The 23,312-nt window shown below is 44.9% G+C and overlaps 1 protein-coding gene across 1 annotated transcript in view; it reads right to left on the reverse strand.

The window, feature by feature from the left end:
- EVC2 (EvC ciliary complex subunit 2) overlaps positions 1-23,312 on the reverse strand; it is a 142,528-nt gene that overhangs the window by 110,470 nt on the left and 8,746 nt on the right. Inside the window, exons 4-5 of the mRNA XM_065877684.1 lie at positions 21,023-21,132; positions 16,286-16,339 (exon numbers count right to left, since the gene is read on the reverse strand). Of these exons, the coding sequence (XP_065733756.1) occupies positions 16,286-16,339; positions 21,023-21,132 (164 nt within the window). The remainder of the gene's footprint in view (positions 1-16,285; positions 16,340-21,022; positions 21,133-23,312) is intronic.

Consider the following 23,312-nt stretch of genomic DNA (forward strand, 5'->3'; position numbering starts at 1 on the left):
AGAGAGAGAGATTTGTTTGTGGCCACACTTTACATTTTTCAAGTCAAGTTACGACTGCGTTAAAGCCGAACAAGCACAGAGTTAGTGAAACCGACCTGGGTTTAGACCGAGCTCTGCCACCTATTAGCTGGTTGCCTTGAGACCATTGCTGGACCTCTCCGGGCCCAAGTTAAACGGGGCAAGCACTTCAAGGAGCTGAGCATGGAGGCTTGCACACAGTAGGACCAACCACCCCAAGCCTGGCACATCACAGGTGCTCAGGAATGTTAAATTCTCAAATCAAATATGTAACAAACCTAAGGCAGCACTAAGGATCTGTGAAATGTTTCGAGTGGGGCAGAATTTTGCAGAGGGCAGAGGAAGAATCCAGGGTGCCCTCAACTTCCCTCAGAGCTGTCCGCTCCCCCCGCCCTGGGAACACGTCCCATTAGGGGTGCAGCCCACTCTGGACTTCAGGATCACCCTGGAGGATGCACGTGGCTGGGGAGGCATCACACAGCGGGAGGCAGGCCTGCTGCCAGGCAATCCAGTAAATGACCCGCCAGGGGGAGCTCGAGAGTTCACGTGAGCTTCACTTAATGTGCCCAGTGTACTTCTCCCTCCTCGAAGGCTTCCTCCGGGCTCCAGTCAGCGACATCCTGGGACCAGTGTGAGTCCACTGATGGGCCAGAAGGGGCTGGCACCAAATAACAACTGTGAGAAGCAGTAAGTTCTAGACACCCCCCATTCCTCCCCTCCCTCCACCATTTCTTTGGGATCTAGAACGTGATGCCAAAGACAGCAGCAGCTGCCATCTTCCTAAGCACTCAGCATGGGGCAGGCTTGGGGCTAAGGCTGTGCTCCTATGTGGGAGCTCACATCAGAATCACCTGCAGGGTCTGTGCAAACAAATTGCTGGGCCCCTCCCTCGGGGATTCTGAGTCACTAGACCTGGGGCAGGAACCGAGAAGAGGCATTTCTAGCAAGCTCCCAGGCGAAGCTCCCACCCTTTGAGAACCCCTAGGCTAAGGGCTTCACAAGAATTAACTTCTTGAATTCTCCCAAAGACACTCTGAGCAAAATAAAAACAGCTCTGGTTTCAAATCCTACAGGCCTGGGGCATCCCTGGTGGCGCAGTGGATAGGAATCTGCCTGCCAATGCAGGCGACACGGGTTCGAGCCCCGGTCCGGGAAGATCCCACATGCCACGGAGCAACTGAGCCCGTGCGCCTCAACTACTGAGCCTGCGCTCTAGATCCCGCGAGCCACAACTACTCTAGCCAGCAGCCTAGAGCCCGTGCTCTGCAACAAGAGAGAAGCCACCGCAACGAGAAGCCCGCACACCGCAACGAAGAGTAGCCTCTGCTCGCTGCAACTAGAGAGAGCCCGCGTGCAGCAATGAAGACCCAACACAGCCAAAAAAAAAAAAAAAAAAATCCTACAGGCCTGAATTACAATGCCTCCTCTATCGAAACAGCTCTATACTTTGGGCAAGTGACTTGACCTCTGGAAACCTCAGTTCTCTCATCTGTAACATGGGGATAAAAATACCTCACAGCATGAAGATTAAACAAAATAATAATGCAGAGGAGTTTGGTGTAAAGTTTGGCTTATCTGTTTAGTCGACAAATAGATACTGGGTGTCCACTGTGTACCAGGCAATATGCTAGAAGCTAAGAAGATGCTGATGTGTTCTCCCCTTGTGTGATTACACTCTTCCTGTGGACACTGACCGGGGCTGACCCAGCCTACTTGCTTCTCACAGATAAGGGCCTGTAACAGCACAGAGAGTGAAGTTTGGGCTCTAGACTCAGACCACTGGGTGTGGGACCCATCTCTGCTACTCACTGGCCGTGTGGCATTGGGGAAAATCACTTCATCTCTCCTTGCCTTTGCTCTTCCCTTGTAAGACAGAGACAAGAGCCTTCCAAAGGTTGTACTGAGGATTAAACATGAGACATGAACACAGTCCAATGAAGTCACTAGAAGAGGGCCTAATCCGTGGCACTCACTGACTAAATGTAAGTGATTCTGGCCCTGCCTTCCTTTGTGGGTTGGGTGACCCAAGGCCACTCCACTGGTACAGAAAGGGAGATGCTACGTGGTGACCGTTACCCAGTAATTTCTTCAGAACGTGACCTCGAAAACAGGCCTGGACTAAAAGAGACTAAGATTTTTATGATACTTCCATCCTTTGGAGTGCTCTCACCAAAATGTCTATACTCAAAAATGAAAGGGAAAAAAATGTCCGTGTCCATAACAAGGGGCTTTAAAATGTTCAGCCCTTTAACCTAGTGATTTCATATCCAGGATTCACTCCTCAGGAGATAATTCAAAAATAGACATAAAAGCTTATACACAGGTTGGTTTGATCCAGAAATATGCATGAAGATTTATTTATATATAAGGCTGCTTTTAAGAACATCATATAAAATAACACAAATGGGACGTATCCTAAATGCTCCACAACACAAAGAAGGGTTAAATATTTTAAGCTTCTATGAGTTATTCTATCCATAACGGCCAATCATGCAGTCATTTTACAAGTTTTGAGAAGCAGAATAATGCATGCCTGCTAGGGAAAAAAAGGTGTTTAACAGAAGCCAAGGGTTTAAAAAGAGAAGCAAATATCCTGTGTGTCCTTCTGCATCCTCTTCTAACCCCACTTCCCAGAGGCAACTATCTTAAATAGATACTGGTTTCAGTTTCTATGGTTTAGTGAACCAGAGCGGTGAGTTAACTTAAATACTCTAAAAATTATGCACACATCTTTATTTCTTGATATGTCAACATTACACATTACTTATGAATTACTGCTACGACAGATGTGGATTTTAGCTCACGAATTTTTACCCCCGAATTTTGAAGGATTGTTGCCTACAAATAACCCTCCCTACACTTTCTCCCAATTTCAATGTTTATATTCAGTTAGCTACCTTTGTCTAACTTTAAAAAAATGGAACAGTTTTTATGGCATTAAATTTAGAGAATATTTCTTGTGTTCTTACTAAGAAAGAAAGAAGAAACTTGGTGAAACTAGTGCCCCATGTTTGCTTCCACCTCTCCTTTCACCACTTCTGCCCTCCAGAATTTATTTTATACATACATGTGTGTAGGTATATTCTGCAACCACAATTAAGTCTTTGTGGTGGTTTATAAGTTAATTCTGAAAACTAAAAATAAAAAAAAATTTAAAGGCAATATCATTATTATGACTAGACATATGTATTCACTGCATAATAAAGGAATTGAATGTAATTTTGTATAACTAAATATAAGCCCCTAAAAGTCACATATTTTTAATGCAGTGCCCTTTCTTACACTATCAATTTTCAAAATCATGCCATAGTTTTAGTTTGCTTCAACTTGGACCAATACTTGCCTGTGTAACTTTTTGTTTTTCCTGGGGTTTCTCACTGCTTTTCTTTTTTCTTCCTGGTATACACCCATTTCTTTAATGATATTAGCTGTTGCAGGGAATCATCTTTTTTTTTTTTTTTTTTTCTTAAAATCATCACTCCCAGAGGTCTCTGACATTCTGATCTACTCAGGACTGGCTACTTTCTGGGCTTGGTGCACTGCTGTCGTTAGGGTTCTCTTTACTGTTTTCTTGTTTTTTGGATTCCATTCCTCCCTCTTTCTTGCATTTATTTTTCCAGTTTGATAGAGTATTTTCCATATTTATGTGTTCTCAAGTAATTGGTTTAGAAAATATTTTTATTTCTCACGTGTTAAAATATTGTTACTTTGTGTTTGTTTGATTGTTACCTTGGCTGAGACTATCACTCAAGGTCCAAAATCTTTTTCCCTCAGAATACTGAAGGAGCCACTCCACTATCTTTTAGCATAAGTGTGCCTGATGACCTCCTAGAAGGTTCTTGCTTTCTAGGAGCTTTAAGTTCTGAATGGGTAACCATTTAAAAGGAGATTTTGAATGATTTTTTTTAATGGAGTAAAATACACGTTACATAACATTTACCATTTTAATCATTTTTAAGTGTAGAGTTGTGTTAAGTGCAACCACACTGTACAACCATCTCCAGAACTTTTCCATTTAGCAAAACTGAAACACTACCCATTAAACAACTCCCCACTCCCTCCTTCCCCAGCCCCTGGTGACCACCATTCTACTTTCTGTCTCTATGAATATGATCACTCTAGGGGCTTCATATTAGTAGAATCATACAGTATTTGTCTTTTTATGAGTGGCTTATTCCACTTAGCATAACACCCTCAAGCTTCATCTATGTTGTAGCATATGTCAGAATTTCCTTTCTTTTTAAGGCTAATATTCCATTGTATGAATACACCACATCTGCTTATCCACTCACCTATTGATAGACACTTGGGTTGTTTCCAAATTTCAGCTCTTGTGAATAATGCTGCTACAAACATGAGTATACCAATCTTTTCAAGACCCTGCTTTCAATTCTTTTGGGGATATACCCAGGTGTGGAATTGCTGGGTCATATGATAATTCTATTTTTTAATTTTTAAGGAATGACCATACTGTCTTCCATAAACGCTGCACATTTTTATTCCCATCAACAGTGCACAAGGGTTCCAATTATTCCACATTCTTGTCAACACTTGTTATTTTCTGGTTTTTTTTTTTTTTAAATAAAAGCCACATTAACAGGCGTGAGGTGATTTGCATTCCCCTAATGACTAGTGATGGTGAGCATATTTTCATGTGTTCACTGGCCATTTGTATATCTTCTTTGGAGACATGTCTATTCAAGTCTCTTGCCAATTTTTTAATCTGGTTGTTTGGTTATTATTGTTATTGAGTTGTAGGACATTAGGGACTGAATGTTTGTGTGTATTCCCAAAATTCATATGTTGAAATTCTAACCGCCCTTGTGATGGTATTAGGAGATGGGGCCTTTGGAAGGTAAATGGTGTCCTTATAAAGAGACAAATGGACCAGAGCTCTTTCTGCTCTCTGCCAAAGGCGGATTCAATGAGAAGATGGCCATCTACAAACCAGGAAATGGGTTCTCACCAGATACCATATCTACTGGCGTATCTACTTTGACCTTGGACTTCCCAGCCTAAAGAACTGTGAGAAATAAATGTGGGTTGTATAAGCCATTCAGTCTATGACACTTTGTTATAGCAGCCCAGACTAAGACATAGGATTTCTTTATGTGGTATAGATATTAACCTTTTATCATATAAATGATTTGCAAATATTTTCCCCCATTCTGCGAGCTGCCCTTCACTCTGTTGATTGTGTCCTTTGGTGCACAGAAGTTATTAATTTTGTTGTAGTCCAATTTATCTGTTTTTTTTTTCTTTTGTTACCTGTGCTCTTGGGTCATATCCAAGAAATCACTGCCAAATGCAGTGTTATGAAGCTTTCCCACATGTTTGCTTCTAAGAGCTTTATAGTTTTAGATCTTACATTTAAGTCTTTGATGCTGTATGAGTTAATTTTTGTACACGGTATAATGTAGGGGTCCAACTTTATTTTGGACCCCAACTTTATTTTGGATATCCAGTTTCCCCAACATCATTTACTGAAATGACTATCCTTTCCCCACTGAATAGTCTTGGCACTCTTGTTGAAAATCATTTTATTATAGATGTGAGGGATTTTTTTTTCCTGGGCTCTCTATTCTTTTCATTGGTCTTTATGTCTGTCTTCATAACATTACCACACTGCTTGATTATTGCAGCTCTGTAATAAGTTTTGAAATCAGGAAGCGTGAGACTTCTAACTTTGTTCTTTTTCAAGATTGTCTTGGCTATTTGGGTTCCTTTGAGATTTCATATGAATGTTAGGATGGGTTTTCTTTCTATTTCTACAAAAAAAAATGTCATTGGAATTTTGACAGATTGCACTGAATCTGTAGATCATAGCAATATGAAGTCTTCCAGTCTATGGACAAGGGATGATTTTCCACTTACTGGTCTTTAATTTTCTCTCGGCAGTGTTTTGTAAATTTCAGTGTACAAGTCTTTTACCTCTTGGTTAAGCTTATTCCTAAGTATTTTATTCTTTTTGATGCTACTGTAAATTAAATTGTTTTCTTAATTTCCTTTTTGGATTGTTCATTGTGTATGTATATAAAAGCAACTGACTTTTGCGTGCTGAAGTTTCAGTAATATAAAAAATGTCTATATGCTAGTATAATATTTTAAAAGAAGACACAAAGCTGTATATACATAAAAATTCCAATTACATTAAAATAATATATATGCACCCATATACATATGGAACCTATGAAGAAAGTATTCCAGAATTTTGTTGAGTGCAATTACTTGATGAATTTTCTCTTTATGTTTCTGTGTTTTCTATAATGGGCATGTATTACTTGTATAATCAGGAGACAAAAAATGATAATAATGAGTTCTAAAGGTAAGTTTGGTAGACAAGGAGATGCACCACCCAGATCTCCCTTCAGGGAAGGACTAGGTGTCCAGCTACGGGCAGTGTGGTCAGTAGACCTCCCACTTCATGGTCTAGATCAGCTGCAGAGAGCCACCTCACCTAGGTCATGCCAACATCTGGTAACAGAACAAGGCAGAGCATAATGGCCAGCCATTTAGCCTGATGAGGGACGCTCAGACAGGTGACAACACTTGCCCCACAGCTCTCTGCAAGGTGAAGCTTTGTCAGCCTGGATCACACTTGACTTCTTTCTCTGCCCAAACCTGCTTCCTCTCCTCCCCTTCACAGGTGATCTGATTGTGTTGGGGGAACCCCACGACCACCCCCAGGTTAGATGATTCACTAAGACTCATATAAAATCACAAAGGACTCAGCATATAATCATTCTACAGCTATGATTACAGTGAAAGGATACAAAGAAAACTCAGCAAAAGGAAAAGGCATGTAGGGCAAAGTCCAGGGAAACCAGGAGCAAGCTTCTAAGGTCCTCTCCCAGCGGAGCTACAAAGGGCATGCTTAATTCCTGCAGCAATGAGCATAAACGCTGTCCATCAGTGAAGCTCATTTGAGACTCGGTACCCAAGGTTGTTATTCAGGACTAGTCACTTAGGCACCCTCTGCCTGGCATGTACCAAAATCCCAGACTCCAGATGGAAATGAGGTGTTCAACATAAAATATATTCTTTATAAAAACAGTTTAGGTGGGTGAGCCACCCATAGTTCAGTAACTGGTGAGAATCGTCCTGAAATCCAAGTTCCCAGATGCCAGCCAAGGGCTAACCTTGTAAGTAGGGCTTTCCAAGGATAGCAGTCTCAGGCCAGCTATGTCAACTTTTCTGCACACTGGTTACCATGTTATATCCCGATTCTGTCTCGGCATCTGCTTCCAGAGAAGCCAACCTGTGAAAAGTTTAATTCAAAATGGTTGCAGGCCCCAATGTTCATTGCAGCACTATTTATAATAGTCAAGACATGGAAGCAACCTAAATATCCATCGACAGATGAATGGATGAAGAAGATGTGGTACATATACACAATGGGATATAACTCAGCCATAAAAAAGAATGAAATAATGCCATTTGCAACAACATGGATGGACCTAGAGATGATCATACTAAGTGAATTAAACCAGACAGAAAGACAAATATCATAAGATATCACTTATATGTGGAATCTAAAAAAATGATATAAATGAACTTATATACAAAATAGAAATAAACCCACAGACATAGGAAACAAACTCATGGTTACCAAAGGGGAAAGGTTGCGGGGAGGCATAAATTAAGAGTTTGGGATTAACATATATACACTACTATATGTAAAATAACCAACAAGATCCTACTGTATAGCACAGGGAACTATACTCAATTTTTTTAATAACTTACAAGGGAAAAGAATATGAATAAGAATATATATATGTATAACTGAATCACTTTTCTGTACACCTGAACCTTATGCAACATTGTAAATCAACTATACTTCAGTAAAAAAGTGGCTGCAGGTTATGGGAACATTTAATGCATTATGTAGGAGCTGGAAGACAACTAACCCATTCCTCATTACTGTGGTCACAATGCACACTGTAGTTAAGGTTAAATTTTTCTGACAGACCAACAAGGCCAACCTGACCTTCCAAACAGTCAAAGCCAAGTTAGGTTGGGAACAGGAGCTTCGGTCCAGACAATTACTGGAACCTGAATCAAAGTGTGTTGCCACATATGACTCACCTATGATGAATCAGCCTCTGTCCATAGAGGCTGTTATCAGAGGTGGTCAGGAAACCAATTCTGTTTTCAGACTCAAACATCCTGATTCTAAATCTTACATTTTCATTAGCACCAAATTGAAATGCAAGTTCTCCATTTGCACTGGAAATAGCCTTCTAAGCTCTGATTTGTGAACCTATCAGATAAGAAGAAAATCAATAAACTGGGCAACTGAAAAGCAGTGCAAACGGGTTACATTAAAATACTGATGGAGAGGAGACAAAACATCTGTGTCTAAAGAGAACAAAAGGCTATAGATCAGCGATTTGTTTTCAAAGTTCGCTACTGACAGAAGGCAAACACTTCTAATTTTACAGCCTTAGGGAGAAGAATGGAGAGGTAAGGGAATGAATGACATTTGATCACCTACAATATGCCACTCCCTGGGCTAGATGCACGTAGGGGGTTGAACTGTGTCCTCCAAAAAGCTATGCTGAAATCTTAACCCTCAGTACCTATGCGTGTGACCTCATTTGGAAATGAGGTCTTTGCACACATAGTCAAGTTAAGATGAGGTCATACTGGATTAGGGTGGGTCCTAAATCCAGTGACTGTATCCTTATAAGGAGAGGGAGATTTGGAGACAGACACACACAGAGAAAGACTCTGACCATGGAGGCAGAGATTGGAGTGATGTAGCTACAACCAAGGAAGCATTTCCAGCAGCCACTTGAAGCTGGGAGGAAGCAAGGAAGGATTCTTCCCTGGAGTCTTCAAAGGGAGCATGACCCTGCCAACACCTTGATTTCAGTCTTCGAGCCTCCAGAACGGTGAGAGAATAAATTTCTGTTGTTCTAAGCTTTGTGATAATTTGTTATGTCAGCCCTAGGAAACTGAAAAAGTGTGGTATTGCTTTATCTCACTCAATCTTCAGCAATCCTGCAGGGGATGTATTATTCCCATTCCACTGATAGATAAATGGAGATGCAAAGAGATCAGGTAGTTAATCAAAGTCCATAGTTAAAGAGGGACAGACTAGCTCTGCTTAGTTCCAAAGTCTGTGTTCTCCCCGGTACATTACACTACTTGCCGTCCAGGGGGCTGTGTGGTTTTCTAAACACATTTTTAGTCTCAACCTCCCACACCGTGGTAGAAGTTACTTGTCTGATGGATGAGAACCAGAAACAGATATTGGGACAGAATTACAGGCAGGCAGCGTCCACGTACTAAAAAAATCAGGAACAAAACTAGCTCATTCTCTCAAAGTCTCCCTCCCTTCCTCCCTTTCCTGCTTTAGGAAGTAGAACAGCCAAGACAAGCCACCTCACTCCTCCTCTTCCCACCTCCACCTTCTCTGAATCTCCACCTTGAGATCTTGCAATTCCTACTTTCCAATACCAGGTGATAAGCAAACCTAGGTAAAGACTGCCTACTTGGGGCAAGCCCACTCACAAGTCCCACTTTCTTCTTTTCAACCTTCTTCATTTACCTCTGTTACTAACTTAAGCTAGGTCCTGATCCCCTGACCTGTCCACAACGCCTCTAGTCTTCAACTTCCCTCCTCCATATAAATGGTCAAAGAAGACTGAATCTCAAGATTTAGCTTTATGGGAAGGAAAATCCCCATAATCGCTCATATCACCATCATCGTCATCATCATCATCACCATCAACAACACCATCACCACCATCACCATCATCACCATCAACAACACCATCACCACCATCACCATCATCGTCCTTACCATAACATCACCATCATCACCATCAATACCATCATTATCACCACCATCACCACCATCATTATAGCTAATATGTATTGAGCAGATACTGAGTGCCAAGGATAGTTCCAAGTGCTTTACGTGTTTTATCCATTCACTCCCCACGGCAATAGTATAAAGTGGGCACTATTTTAATCCATATTTTACAGATTACAATGCCAAAGTATAAATAAGTTAAATAAATGGCCCAAGGTCACAGAGCTAACAAGTAACAGACCCAGGATTCACACCCCATGGTCTAGGCAGTAGTCTTCAGACCGCAGCTGCCTCTCCAGGGCTCAGGCTCCAGCCTGGCCTTTTACCAGGAGCCCTGCATTGAGTCATCAGGGGCTTGTGCCGCTGTGAACACTTTGATTCCCTCTCTGAGTATACAGCTCACCCTTTTGCGGTAAGTGACTAGCAGGGCAGAATTTTAGAATTCCTGAGTCTCTGGCTAAAAACCGTCCCTTCAAAACTACACTTAACGATCAATATCTTTATTGAACTTTCATCAGAGGCCAAGTAATTCCTTTTAAATCTTTAGAACAATGCTTTAAATACAGAATTCACACTTCATGGGTGCAAAAACCAAGCTTTACTATAATTCCATTTACCTGAAAATTTCTATTAAGTGGCTACATCACAATTACTGCCAGGTTTGACTCAATGTTTAGATGTGGTGGTAACCTTTCTTGACAAGGGAAGACAAGGAGCAAAGAGACCCAGGCCCTGCTCCGAGGAGCTCAGCGTCCTATAGAGGAATGGCCAGGCACACAGGCTGGGGCGACATGTGTGACTAGGGCAAGGAGAAAAGAGGGGCAGTCCCTAACTCAGCTCAAAGGACAAAGAAGACCTTCCAAGAGGTGACCCGTGGGGAGAGGACAATGAACCACGCCAGGAGGAGGGTGAGCCAGGCAGAGGGAACAACATGGGCAGGACTTGCAGATGGCAAGAGACACAGCCCAGGTCCCAGAGGGCCTTTAAGAGAAGGTTAGGGATTTGCGACATCATCCTACAGGCTTAGGGGGCTCCCTGCAGGGTTTTAAGCCAGGAAGTAACATGGTCATATCAGTATTTTAGAAAGAGACAGCCTGGAGGAGGGTGAACCTGGATGACACAGCCAATGGAGAAATGATGAGAACCACAAACAATGCTATGGGAAGCAGCAGAACATACTCGTAAAGACCATGGACTTGGGCCCTCATTGCGGGCTCAACTCTCAGCTCCTCCCCTACCACACTGTGGGACTCTGAGCCTTTCCCTCCCTGAGCTGCAGTTTCCCCATCTGTAAAATGAGGGCAAAAATCTTGCAGAAAAATTCCACTGATAATCATTGTAAGTACAGAATTTCAAAGAGCCCATCTACCTTAAACTTCATTATCTAAGAATAAAGAAAAAGAGGTGGCTCAGTGATCCCAGCTTGTCTCACCCCCAGAGCCCACACTAACTTTCCTTCTTGTCTCTGGAAAAGCATCCGTTATTATCACCACTTTAATCACGTATCAGCTGGTAGCAGATTCCTTTGATGCGTTCCACCGCTGCATTTATGAAGAGCAATGCCAGACCAAAAAAGATTTTCAAAAGAAATGCTTTAAATGCTTAAAATCCGATAACAAGTTACAAGAGCATGAGGAAAAATTGTTTATATAATTTGACTTCAATTATGTAATAAATATATTTATAGACTTGCAGAAGGCAAGAAACTACCATGCTAGCAATGGTTATCTCTGGTGGCGGGGATATGAAGAAATGTTATCTTATTCTTCTAACTTTCTCCTTGTGTCCGTGTGTGTGTGTGTGTGTGTGTGTGTGTGTGTGTGTGTGTGTGGAAGGGTTTTTTGTTTAAAGTGTCCATAATAGACATATATTAAATCCCACCCCCTCCCCAAACCAGGAAAAGTTTGAAAGGGAGAGCATACAGAATGATTTCTCTGAAAGACATTTTAGGAGTAATTTAGTTGAAATCCTTCAACTGCTTGAAGAAGCAGAGGAGTCAGTGACTTGCTGACCCTCGTCCCACAGCCCTTGAGGGGCAGCTCTGAGGGCAGAGACTCTGATAACTCTGGCAAGAGCAAGAGCTTGAAGGTAACCATAAACAGAGATGATCACACTCACTAACAGAGGTCTGTAAGTTAGAATCCAGTGAATAAGGCTTGGACTCCAGAAGAAACTGCACAGCATGGTTCCAATCCTCAATGTTGTATCAAACTTCAGGACCTTGGCCAGTTCCCAAAGCCTCTCAGGACCTGAGTTTTCTTCACTCTTAAATGAGGAAGTAAAACTAGATAATCTTTAAAGTCTCCCCCTGGGCAAAATTTCTATTCTGATGTCAACAAAAATGTATTAAGTGCCAACCAGGGGAATAATCTCAATGCCACAGAGTGACAAGGTTTATCAGATGTCCCAATGCCACTAGATCCCAGCAAGGGGTGCCACCAGCCTGCTTGGGGGATGTGAAGGAATCACAGAGGTGGAGAAAGTTGGTCAGGGTCCTGCAGGATGTTTATGAGCTGCCAGAGGACAGGAAGGAAAGGATCAGCATGTGTAAAACCGGAGCGATGTGGAAAACACAGGAACCCCACGGCACAGGGAGATAGCAGAGGTCACCTTTCCTGATGGAGCCTGAATCCTAACTTAAGGGAACTGGGCTTTATCCAGCAGGCAATGGGGAGCCCCTCCAGAATAGAAAGTGAGCAGGCTTGTGTTTCAGGATGATGGGCTGGAGGGAAGCAGGACTGAACAGGCAGAAGGCTGGTAAGTCATCCAAAGAAGTGATCCAGAGAAGGCAGACGTGATGATATGCGACTGCATGCTTCCAGCCCTCTGAGTTAAACCCAAAGCCAAATGATTTTGCCAGTGGAGTTACACGTTCCCTCCACTGTGCTCAAGGGCACACACTGTAAATCTTTGTGTTTGAGAAATTCTCATATCGTACATAGCTATCTACTGAGGCATTCTTTATCTTATTAATGAATAGGAGCTCTTTATATTATAAAGACATTAATCCTTTTTAATGTATGCTACAAATATTTTCCCAAGTTTACCCCTTACCTTTTTTAATACTGTTTTCAAATGTAAAGTTTTCAACTATTTTGTGTACTCAGACCCATGGTTTTGCCCCATGGTTTTTTTCATAGCATATTAACTGATATTTACTCTTTAAAAATTGTTTTATCCATTTAGATTTAAATCTGTTGAGGGAAATCATCTTCATTTTTCTTCCAAAAGATCCTGTCAGCTGTCCCCCAAATTACAAGAAGCTGGAGTGAAGTCCAGCTCAATCAGAACACCTCCACTCAACTACTATCCATAGGATAAACAAGGTCCTACTGGATAGCACTGGAAACTATACTCAATATCCTGTGATAAACTACAATGGAAAAGAATACGAAAAAGTATATATATATATATGTATAACTGAGTTACTCTACTGTACAGCAGAAATTAACACAACCTTGTAAATCAACTATACTTCAATACAATTTTTTAAAAAAAGAACACCTGCACTCAATGTCCGGCACAGGGTGGAGGGATTCTTTTTCTCTCTATTCATCCAGGAGGCAGAAAGGGTAAGAAGACTTCTTGGGGTCTTAGTTGACATCTATCAGTTTCACCCTCAGGAAATTAATAAGAAATTAAGGAGGTGATGGCATCTCTTCCAAGTGTTGCAGTTCCCAATTTACACAATGGGTTACTCAATGTCTTTGCTTTGTAGTTTTTAACTGCTTGATAAAAATGTCAGAGGAGCTTATACCTCACTGCTGAGTTCCTCCTATTCATCACTGTCACACTTTCCTAGTATAACGACGTTATCTCTGCAGGTGCCCAAGTCAACCGTGCTAGAACACACGCTGCAGCTGGCAAGGGCTAGGCCTCCTCCTTACGTATACCTAAAAGGTGCCAGGCACTGTGCTCGAGCCCAGTAAACCTTGGTTCACGTCCAACCGACAGTCAAACAGGCTTAACCTTGACGTCAGATCTTCAGATACATATTTTAGAAACCTCTCCTCCACCCTTAATTAACTTCTTCAAGATCCAAGTGAATTCTTACCTCCTCCAAGAGGCCTGCCATCCACCCAGCCCGCCCAGCCCACCCTTTCCCCCTTGTCAGTACCCCCAGAACCTATGATCTGTACGTTGGGTCACAACCTCACAAGTTCAGTCACAGCTGATGTACGTGGTTTGTTTGGCTTTTTGCCCTTGTTTAATGTCTCAGTGTGGGGAAGGGATGGTGGGTGATGGTCGATCGGAATCTCCAGGCTGCCTCAGACTCCTCTGTGCCCTAGAATCTTGCGTGGGCCTGACTCACACACTTACAGCACCGGCACGGCCGTCGTGGGAATTTAAGCTTGAGACCCTGATACGTAACATTCTTTTCGCAATTAACACAGAACATTTGCACAGCAGCGTTATTTCCATGTGTAATAATACTGATGATGTTTATTGAGCGCTTACAGGATGCAAGGCACTGTGCCGAGTGCTTTGCCTGCATCAATCCGTTTACTTTGACGACCACCCTATGAAGCGGGTACTATTATTATTCTCATTTTACAGCCAGGATACTGAGGTCCAGGGAGGTAAGTAATGTGCCCAAGGTCACATACAATCCGTGGAAAAACAGGGATGCAAGTCCCGGCCTCTGGTGCAAGGGCCCGTTGTTTCCACAACACTCTAGGGCCATCACCTGCATATGTCTCATCTCCCCAGTCGATAATGACCTCCTTGAACATGGTCCACAGGCAGAGGTCACCTGGCCCAGGGGCCAGTGGGGCTGAAATCCAACCCATTGCTCCACTGCCAAGGCTTGCACCCATGGGTCTGCAGCCCTGGGGGGCCACCTATGCCTGTTTCTCCTGAAGGCAATGAGCTGGAGACAGCCCTGAAGACCTGGGTATGGCTCGTCTCCATCTATGTGAGGAGGTCTGGGCCACGGAGAAAGGGCTCATAAATACTGATTAAATGAATGTTCTCTGACCTTTATTGCAATCACGCGGCATTGACAACAATCAGCTCAGTCACGGGATATTTACCTGTTGAGTGCCACCCACAACGTAAGGCACCGTGCGGGGTGCAGGAAGGGATCAGACATGGTGCCGCCCAGAGAACTGTCTGCACCTGTGTGCCTGACTCGGGTTTTGCGCCGGCCTCATCTGTGCAGCCATTCGGCTCACTAGGAGGCAGTGTGGCCCACTGCCCAGCAGCAGGGCTCTGGAGCCAAAGGGCCTGGGTTCATACCTTATTCTAATACTACCTGTGCAGAATGGCGTTCACACAGCAGGTCTGAGACTTCCATCCTCTGGGAGGCCTGCTCAAGGTGCTGGGCCTTGGCTGGTGTCTGGGAACTCAGGTTTCAGAGGGTTCCCATCATCTCCTGATAAGAGGGGCTCACAGGGCCTAAACTGTTGGGCAAAGGATGTGGTGTACACTGAATACATGCTGTCCTCCTGGGAGGTACCAGCAGAGGGTGCCCCGTGCCCAGCTCCCAGTACAAACCCTGGCACTGGGTCTCTAATGAGCTTCCCTGGTAGACAGCACTTCACATGTGCTGTCACAACCTGATGTCAGAGGAATTAAGCGTGTCCTACGGGTCCCCACTGGGAGAGGACCCTGGAAGCCTGCACCTGGTGTCCTCCAGACCTCGCCCTGAGTCCCTGTCCCCTTTGCTGATTCTGCTTTGCATCCTTTCTCTGTCATAAATCAGCCTGAGTAAGACTATGTGTGCGGTCCTGTGAGCCCCCCTAGGGAATCACTGCACCTGGGAGTGGTCTTGGGAACACTGATACCCTAGCCATGTGACGTTGGGCAAATGACTTGACCTAAGTGTGCCTCAGTTTCTCCATCTATGAAATGGAGGTGATTTAAAATACAATCTCTTCCCTCAGATTATGGTGAAGATGTCACAATTCAACAAATGAAGACGCTTAGGATGCCTGGCACCTAGTAGGTGCTTAAGAAATGTGGAGCGTGGTTATATAGTGAATAAACACTTGATGAACATGCGAATGAGTGAATGCATGAGCTGTGGGTGATTGAATGATGAACAAAAATGGAGAAATGTTAATGGTGAACAGCAGAAGCAGGCCTGCAGGGCCCTGGGCAGCTCTGGGAAGACAAAACATGACCACCCACTAGCCGTGGGGTGAACACTGCAGGGTGGGTACCAGCCGGCTGATGGGTGGGTGAGGCCCCAGCCTGTCCAGGCAGTGACCGACCGGTCTTGCCCAGATGAAAGGGTCATCCAGGAAACTAGCCAGACAGCCTCAGCCCACACTGGGGGACCCCAGACTGCACAGAGCCCCCAGCCTTGGCTCGTGTCTGGGAGGCTAAGGCCAGCGGTAGACTCCTACCCTTGGCTCTGAGGACAGCAAGAGACCACACACCAAAGACATAAAAAGACACACCGGGGGCATAAAGCAGGTGTCCGGGTCAAAGATTTTCTCCTACCGTTATCTTTTCTTCTGTTGTTATGGTGAAAAGGGCTTTTAGCTGGGCTCTGTTCTAGAAAAAGGAAAAAGAAAGCACTTCAGTAAATAGGTTTTGACATCTGAGACACGGGGTAACATTTCGTGTTTCCGACCCACCAACCCACCATGCCTGGAACAACACTGGGCCCTTGACTTTGCAGGTGGAGGCTTGTGGAGGTCTTAAAGTCCCTTTGGGGGAAAGGTCTATGAAACCGTGATGCCGCCTTCTCTCCTAGAGGCATGTGTGAAATCCAAACACCAGTTTCCCTAATTGCTAGGGAAACCCAGGCAGTATGTCCTGGTGGTGAAACACTTGGGGTTACAGTCAGGTCGGGCTGGGGTGAGGGATGACCCTGAAGCTTACCCGCCCTGTGACCTGGAGCAGTCTCTTTTACCCTCTGGGATCTAGTCTGTACCCTTCAGGAAGGGGGAGAGAATCACAGGCTCTGATGTCATTGCTCCAATTGTCAGCTCTCTTTCCAATGCTCCCAACACCCCTAAACCCCAACTCCCTACGTGTCTCCTCCCAATACCTTCTAATACTCCTCTGCTTAGAAAACATAGGAAATGGAAAAATGAAGGGTGAGCGTTATGACTGCTATCTGTCCAGCCATGTGGTATCTGAGGAGACTCAACATGAGATCATACTTCTTCCTGAGGGTAGAGTCAGAATATCTTGCAACTGAAAGGCAGTGCAGGGTAGTCTGGAGAGAACCAGACTACCCCAGTTCACGCCTGGCTCTATCACTCTCCAGCACTCTGGTTTTGGACAAGTTATTGACCTCTCTGAGCCTCAGTTTCCTCATCTGTACAATGGGAATTATATTCAACTCGGAGGATTGCTGTGAGGATTAATTAGAAGGGTGCCTGGCACATAGGGAGGAGTGCTGTGAAAGTATTACTGCTATTGGGTGTAGCAGGTGGTGATGGGTGGTTGTATCAATGTAGGTAACCTGGTCTGGAGACTTGGAGCCCAAAGTCCAGTGAGCTAGGCAACCCCTGTGTAATCCTATCACGGCCACTTGGAGGCATTTTCCCTTGACCTGAGTGATGGTCCACCTGAGGTAGGAAACCTCCTGATCCATGCCCTACAGTTGTTACAGCAGTCACACTGGGAGCACTGGGGCATCCCAAATGCATCATGGGCCAGCAGGACAAGCTGATGGAGGCTTCCAAGGGAAGTCAAAATGTCACAAGATTTCCTTTTCAGGAGGGAAATGGAAATTTTAAGAAACAAACAAATAAACAAACAAGTCTTTAAAGAAGAGACACCTATGGAGCAATCATTTGGCCCTTTCTGTTCCTGAATTGTCTGTGCTTTGGAATATTCATGGTGCTCTGTGAGTTTCAGGGTCTCCTGAACTACTGGGTTCAAAGGCCAGTTTCCTCTCTCTTCACTCCCTCTGGGTCCCTCCTCCCTGTGTTTCCTGACACTCAAAGCCTCAGTAGAAAAGGGCTGAAAGTGTACTTCATCTCTCTGCAAAACATGAATCCTCAGCCCTGCACCTACATAAACTTCAAGGCTTGAGAAACATGTTTTAGATCACAGCCTGAAGTCAGGAAACATGGACCACGTGAGATCCAGTGATGGTTTTTATAAGGTGGGCAGCATGTTTATACAATAAATGGTAAGGAACGGGAGATGAATGTTCTAGATTTCCCCCTCTTTGACCTCCCTTCATCTAGGTCCTGTCTCATCTACCCTTGTATGAATTTGAGGTGCATGTGTGTATGTGTGCATATCCACGTGCATGTGTGTATCCATGTCCACGCGTGTATGTGTGCATATCCACGTGCACATGTATGCATGTGTGTGTCCACGTGCATGTATGTGTGCATTTCCATGTGCACACGTGCATGTGTGTACACCCACATGCACATGTGTGTATCCATGTGTATGTGTGCATATCCACGTGCACATGTGTGAGCCCATGTGCATGTATGCATATCCACGTGCATGTGTGTGCATGTGTGTGTATCCATGTGCATGCATGTGTGCACATCTGTGTGTGTGTGTTTGAGAAAGTAGTTTCCAGATCTAAACATAATGCATTTCTGACAGTACCTACCTCATGCTGTGAGGATTAGTAAGTGGTAACTATTTTTATTACCCTCTCCACTGATCTCATACCATGTGAAAATGTCAGAACTAGAAAAGATTGCCGGGAGTCTTCCTACCCCTCTCATTTCTCAGGTAGGAAAACTGAAACTCAGAGACACCGAACTGTTCTGAAAACACAGCGAGGACAGCGTTCCCACCTCTGAAATACCAGACACCAGCTCCACACTAACTTGAAGGATTTCAAGTTGGGCACCTGCATTTTTAAATAACTCCTTTATTCTCCCATTTGTAGTGTCAGCCTCTTTATGGCTGACAAGCAGAGTAGACCAATGTTCTCTTGGGGAGTTGTCGTGAGTCTCACTCAAACTTTGATCATGTTCAGCCCCAAATACACTGGACCTTCTTTCCATCCCGCAGGAAGGCTTAGGAGTCACCCAAAGAAACTGTGAAGTCCAAATGGGTGAACCGATTGGAGAACAAGGCATAGGAGCCGCTCACCATTATCAACACTCATCCACTCAGCAAATGCCGGCCCCTTCCACGGGCCTTCCAGGGCCAGAAAGGGTGATGCTGACAGTCTAACGCAGGCAGGAACCTACAACACATGGAATCTCCAGGCGGGCAGGGGGACTCTCCCCTCTGTCTACAGAACTGCCCAGAGAGCACCTGAAGGCTTGGAAGGGGACGGAAAGAAACTGCAGGCCACGTGCAAATATAAAATTACCTCTTTTATCCCCACAAGAGACTGGAGACTATAGAATGATCTCCCTTTTACTGATGAGAAACTAGAGGCTCAGAGAAGTTAAAAAAGAAAACAATCACACCTGCCCAAGAGCCATTAGTTCACTGATCTATTCATTCGTTCACTCAACAAACATTTACTGAGCAACTAGTGTGGGTGGGGCTCTATTTTTGGCACTGAGAACACACCTGGGAATAGGGCCAATGGGGTCCCTGGTCTCATTGAGTGACATCCTAGTGGCGGATGGGGGTTTACTGGGGGGATGGGGTTAACATGACACAGACAGGCACCAAGCAAAGCAATGGACAGGACCCGTCAGGGGGTGACAGCCAAGGAGGTCGCCCTGGGGTGAGAGGCCCCGGACCTCATGCCTCCTGCTGCCCCACCAGCCTCCCCAGGCTCTTCTGGGAGGTGAAGCCACCCTGGCCTAACGTCCCCTCCCTACACGAGGAGGTGGAGGCTTCCAATTTCACTGGATTTTTGAGTTTCTCACTGTTGGTTTCTGGCTGTTGCCTTATCTTAAATTTTGATTTTAACATATTTGGTTTCCTCTCCTTTGAAACTCGGATGGTATTTCTTCTGGGCCATTTTATCTCCATTTTTGTACCCTTTGTCCTCTGTTCTTGACTTTGCACTTAATTGTGTTCGGAGACATCTGTCTTTTCTGACAGCTTTATACAGTTTTCTCATATCTGGTCTTTACCTTTTGGGAATCTTTCATTTTATTTAATTTTATCCAGGACTATTTCTCTTATTGCAGCAGAAACACTGCACACAGGCTCCCCAGCCTTGGATGGAAGGATCCAGCAGCTGTGGGGTCCGATATTGATTCTGCCACGTGACCTGGGGCAGTCACCCTTGGAACCTCATTTTCTAAGTCTATTATAAAAGGTACTTTCTCCAGGGACTGAAATCAGAACAAAATGACCAGAGTAACTAGAGCACGAGCTCCTTGATCTTGAGGCCAGAGATCTTGATAATATTGTCTTGACAACACAGACAATACCGGTGATGAACTCTGGAAGGAGAGCTGGGCAGGAAGCATCGGAACCTCTCCACTCCCAAGATCTCCGGCCTCGAGCGGAGCACAGATCTCCTCCTCTGTATTCCCAGAAGTGTACAGCATGTACCAAGGGTCATGCAACCAACCACATTCACTGCCTACGTGGATTAACAAAAAAGTGAATGGAAAATGAAGGTGCTAATAGTCATGGGGTTACAGGTTAAATCACGTCCCCCCAAAATCCATACGTTGAAGCCCTAATCCCCAGTATTTCAGAATGTGTCTGTATTTGGAGACAACCTTTACAGACGTGATTAAAGTAAAATGAGACCACCAAGGTGAATCTGATCTCACCTGAAAAGTGTCCTTCAAAGAAGAGGACACTAGGACACAGACACACAGAGAGGCACGACCATGTGAGGACACAGGGAGAAGACAGCCATCTACAAGCCAAGGACAGAGGCCTCAAAAGGAACCAACCCTGCCCACACCTTCCAGCTTCTGGACTTCCAGCCTCCAGGACTGTGAACAAACAAATTTCTGTTGTTTTTGAGCCATCTGGTCTGTGGTACTTTTTCACAGCAGCTCTAGCAAACCAGTACAAATGGGAGATATTTGGTTGAGTGCTTACTACGCCCAAGACACAGCGATGAGAAATTAACATCTAGCATTTACATGTCTTGATAATCAGGTCCACAGAGGTTAAAGTAATTAAGGTCACAAGGAGCTTCGAGGGAGCCTGATTCATGGTGAAGTGTGTGAGATTCCAGGGCCTGCGCATTCATCCAGAATTGGGTATCACTGAACAAATGAAGGATGGAACGAAGAAAAGAATGAACTAACAGATGTTGTGTCCAGGGTTTCTAAAACAACAGTGACAGGAAAGAAATCAAAGTAACAAAGACAATACCGGTGATGAACTCTGGAAGGAGAGCTGGGCAGGAAGCAGCAGGACCTCTCCACTCCCAACGTCTCTGGCCTCGAGTGATGCTGTGTAGCTGACGGAGAAGGAGTCTCCAACTGCTCAGAGAGAAGGCACATGTGGGTCAAGAACGGGGCCCCTGCAACACCCCGGACACAGCCAAGCATCCAGAGGCGGCTGGCATCACAGCTGACAGCGGCAGCAAGAGCCCCTTTGATCTCACATACTTTTTATCAGGGAGAAGAAACTGGGCAGGTGTGCTCTTGGACCCCCTCTTTTTTCACTTGGAAGGGCTGTCAGCATCCTTACAAGGAGCTTTACCTGGGTTCCACTCCATCCTGGGGCTGGGCAGGCCAGTCCTCCTAATTCAGGATGTCATACACTTAGGAAATCCAGAACCTTTTTGTTTTGTTCTGAATCCAGGTGGGGACTTACTTGTTCCCAATGATCCCATTCACACAATGATGGGACAGAGTTTCTATAGGACTTTTGGGCGACACTAGCTGCCGCTTTGACACCTCCAGCTGGTTCTGAAAGCCCAGCACACGGCACAGGGAAGCAGTGCCAGACTGGGCCCAGGAGGGGGCAGTGGAGAAGGTCACTCAGGCTCACATAGGGTCTCCTCCAACCTCATGGTCTCTGGCTGGCCTTCGATGGCTTAATGACACAAACAGAGAAGCTTCCTAGGAGACGGGGTTTCTGACTCAAAGCTCCCCTTAGTCAGAAGCCAGGACTGGTTAGAAGAAGACGGCTCTGCTATCCGCAGGGGCCACACTCAGTCACATCCCCAGGTGAACAAGCAGGCTCTGGAGCCATGGGTGGAAAAAGAGGGACCCCAAAAGAAAGCGGGTGACAGTGTGGCCACCACTGCAGGTTTCCAGTTTTGTAGGAGGCAGGGATGTCTCAGCCCCACCTTCTGGAGGTAGAGCCGGCGTGCCCTGGGGACCCTTCTGTCTGATGTTGGAAATAGACTGTATCTGGCCACCGTAACTACTAAAGGCGGAGTTCTCCCACTGAGCTAACGTTCTCAGGTGGGCTCCAGGTATCCAGCAGAAACCAAAGGCACCTGTGAACTAAAGCAACATCTCTGTCCTTGCTCTTTCTGATGGATGCCTCTAAGCCTTAGCCATGGCCTGGGGAGGATGCTGAGTGCTGCTTTGGGGACATGGCCGTGTCTGTCCAGAGGCTGAGACTGGCAGCTGGTTGTCTGAATAGGGTGGATGTGGAAATGAGATTGCGATACTTTTTTTTTTTTTGCGGTACGTGGCCCTCTCACTGCTGTGGCCTCTCCCGTTGTGGAGCACAGGCTCCGGACGCGCAGGTTCAGCAGCCATGGCTCACGGGCCCAGCCGCTCCGTGGCATGTGGGATCTTCCCAGACCGGGGCACGAACCCGTTTTCCCCGCATCGGCAGGCGGACTCTCAACCACTGCGCCACCAGGGAAGTCTGAGATTGTGACACTTTTTTTAAAAAAAAAACAGCTTTGAGATAAAATTTATACATCACCAATTCACCTGTTCTAAGCGTGAGATTTAGAGAACTTTGTATACTTACAGAGTCGTACAGCCATCACCACAGTCTGATTTCAGAACATCCTTATCACCCTAAAAAGTAGCCTGGTGCCCAACGGCAGTTACTCTCCATAGCCACCCCCAGCCCTAGGCAACCACTGATCTACTTTTTGGGGACTAATTGGCCTTTTTGGACATCTCATAGAAATGAAATCATACAAGCTGTGTTCTTTGTGTCTGGTTTCTTTCCCCGAGCAAACCTCTTTTTTTTGAGGTTCATACATGTCGTAGTGTGTACCAATACTTCATTCCTTTCTATTGCTGAGTAATATCCCAACGTATGGATAGACCACATTTTGTTTATATGATACTCTCATGTCCCTTACCTCCATGGAAATTTTTAAAAGTAAAGCATATGAAAAAATTGGGGTTCAATGAATTTCAGCTTCTGAGTCAAGGAGCTGCACCCTTTCTTCTGCTGAAGGAACCCCAACTCCTCCCAGCAGCAACAACCATCAGGGGGAGTCTGGACAGAATAAAACAATGGGAAGATGGTCTGGGGAACCTTAATTTAAGAATTTTGACTGTGGACTTCAAAACTTACAAGGGCAAAAATTTTGATCTCAGATTTTAATTCCTTTTGGACTTGAATATATTTGGATTTCTATCTGTCAGGGAGTCATTCCTGAACTTTTCATTTCTCCGGGAGAATTTGCAAAAGGGAGGTGCTGGCAGGTCATTGTTGGAGGATCTTGATGCGAATAAAC

The sequence above is a fragment of the Phocoena phocoena genome, chromosome 5, assembly GCF_963924675.1.
Source record: "Phocoena phocoena chromosome 5, mPhoPho1.1, whole genome shotgun sequence".
In the NCBI taxonomy this organism is placed as follows: Eukaryota; Metazoa; Chordata; class Mammalia; order Artiodactyla; family Phocoenidae; genus Phocoena; species Phocoena phocoena.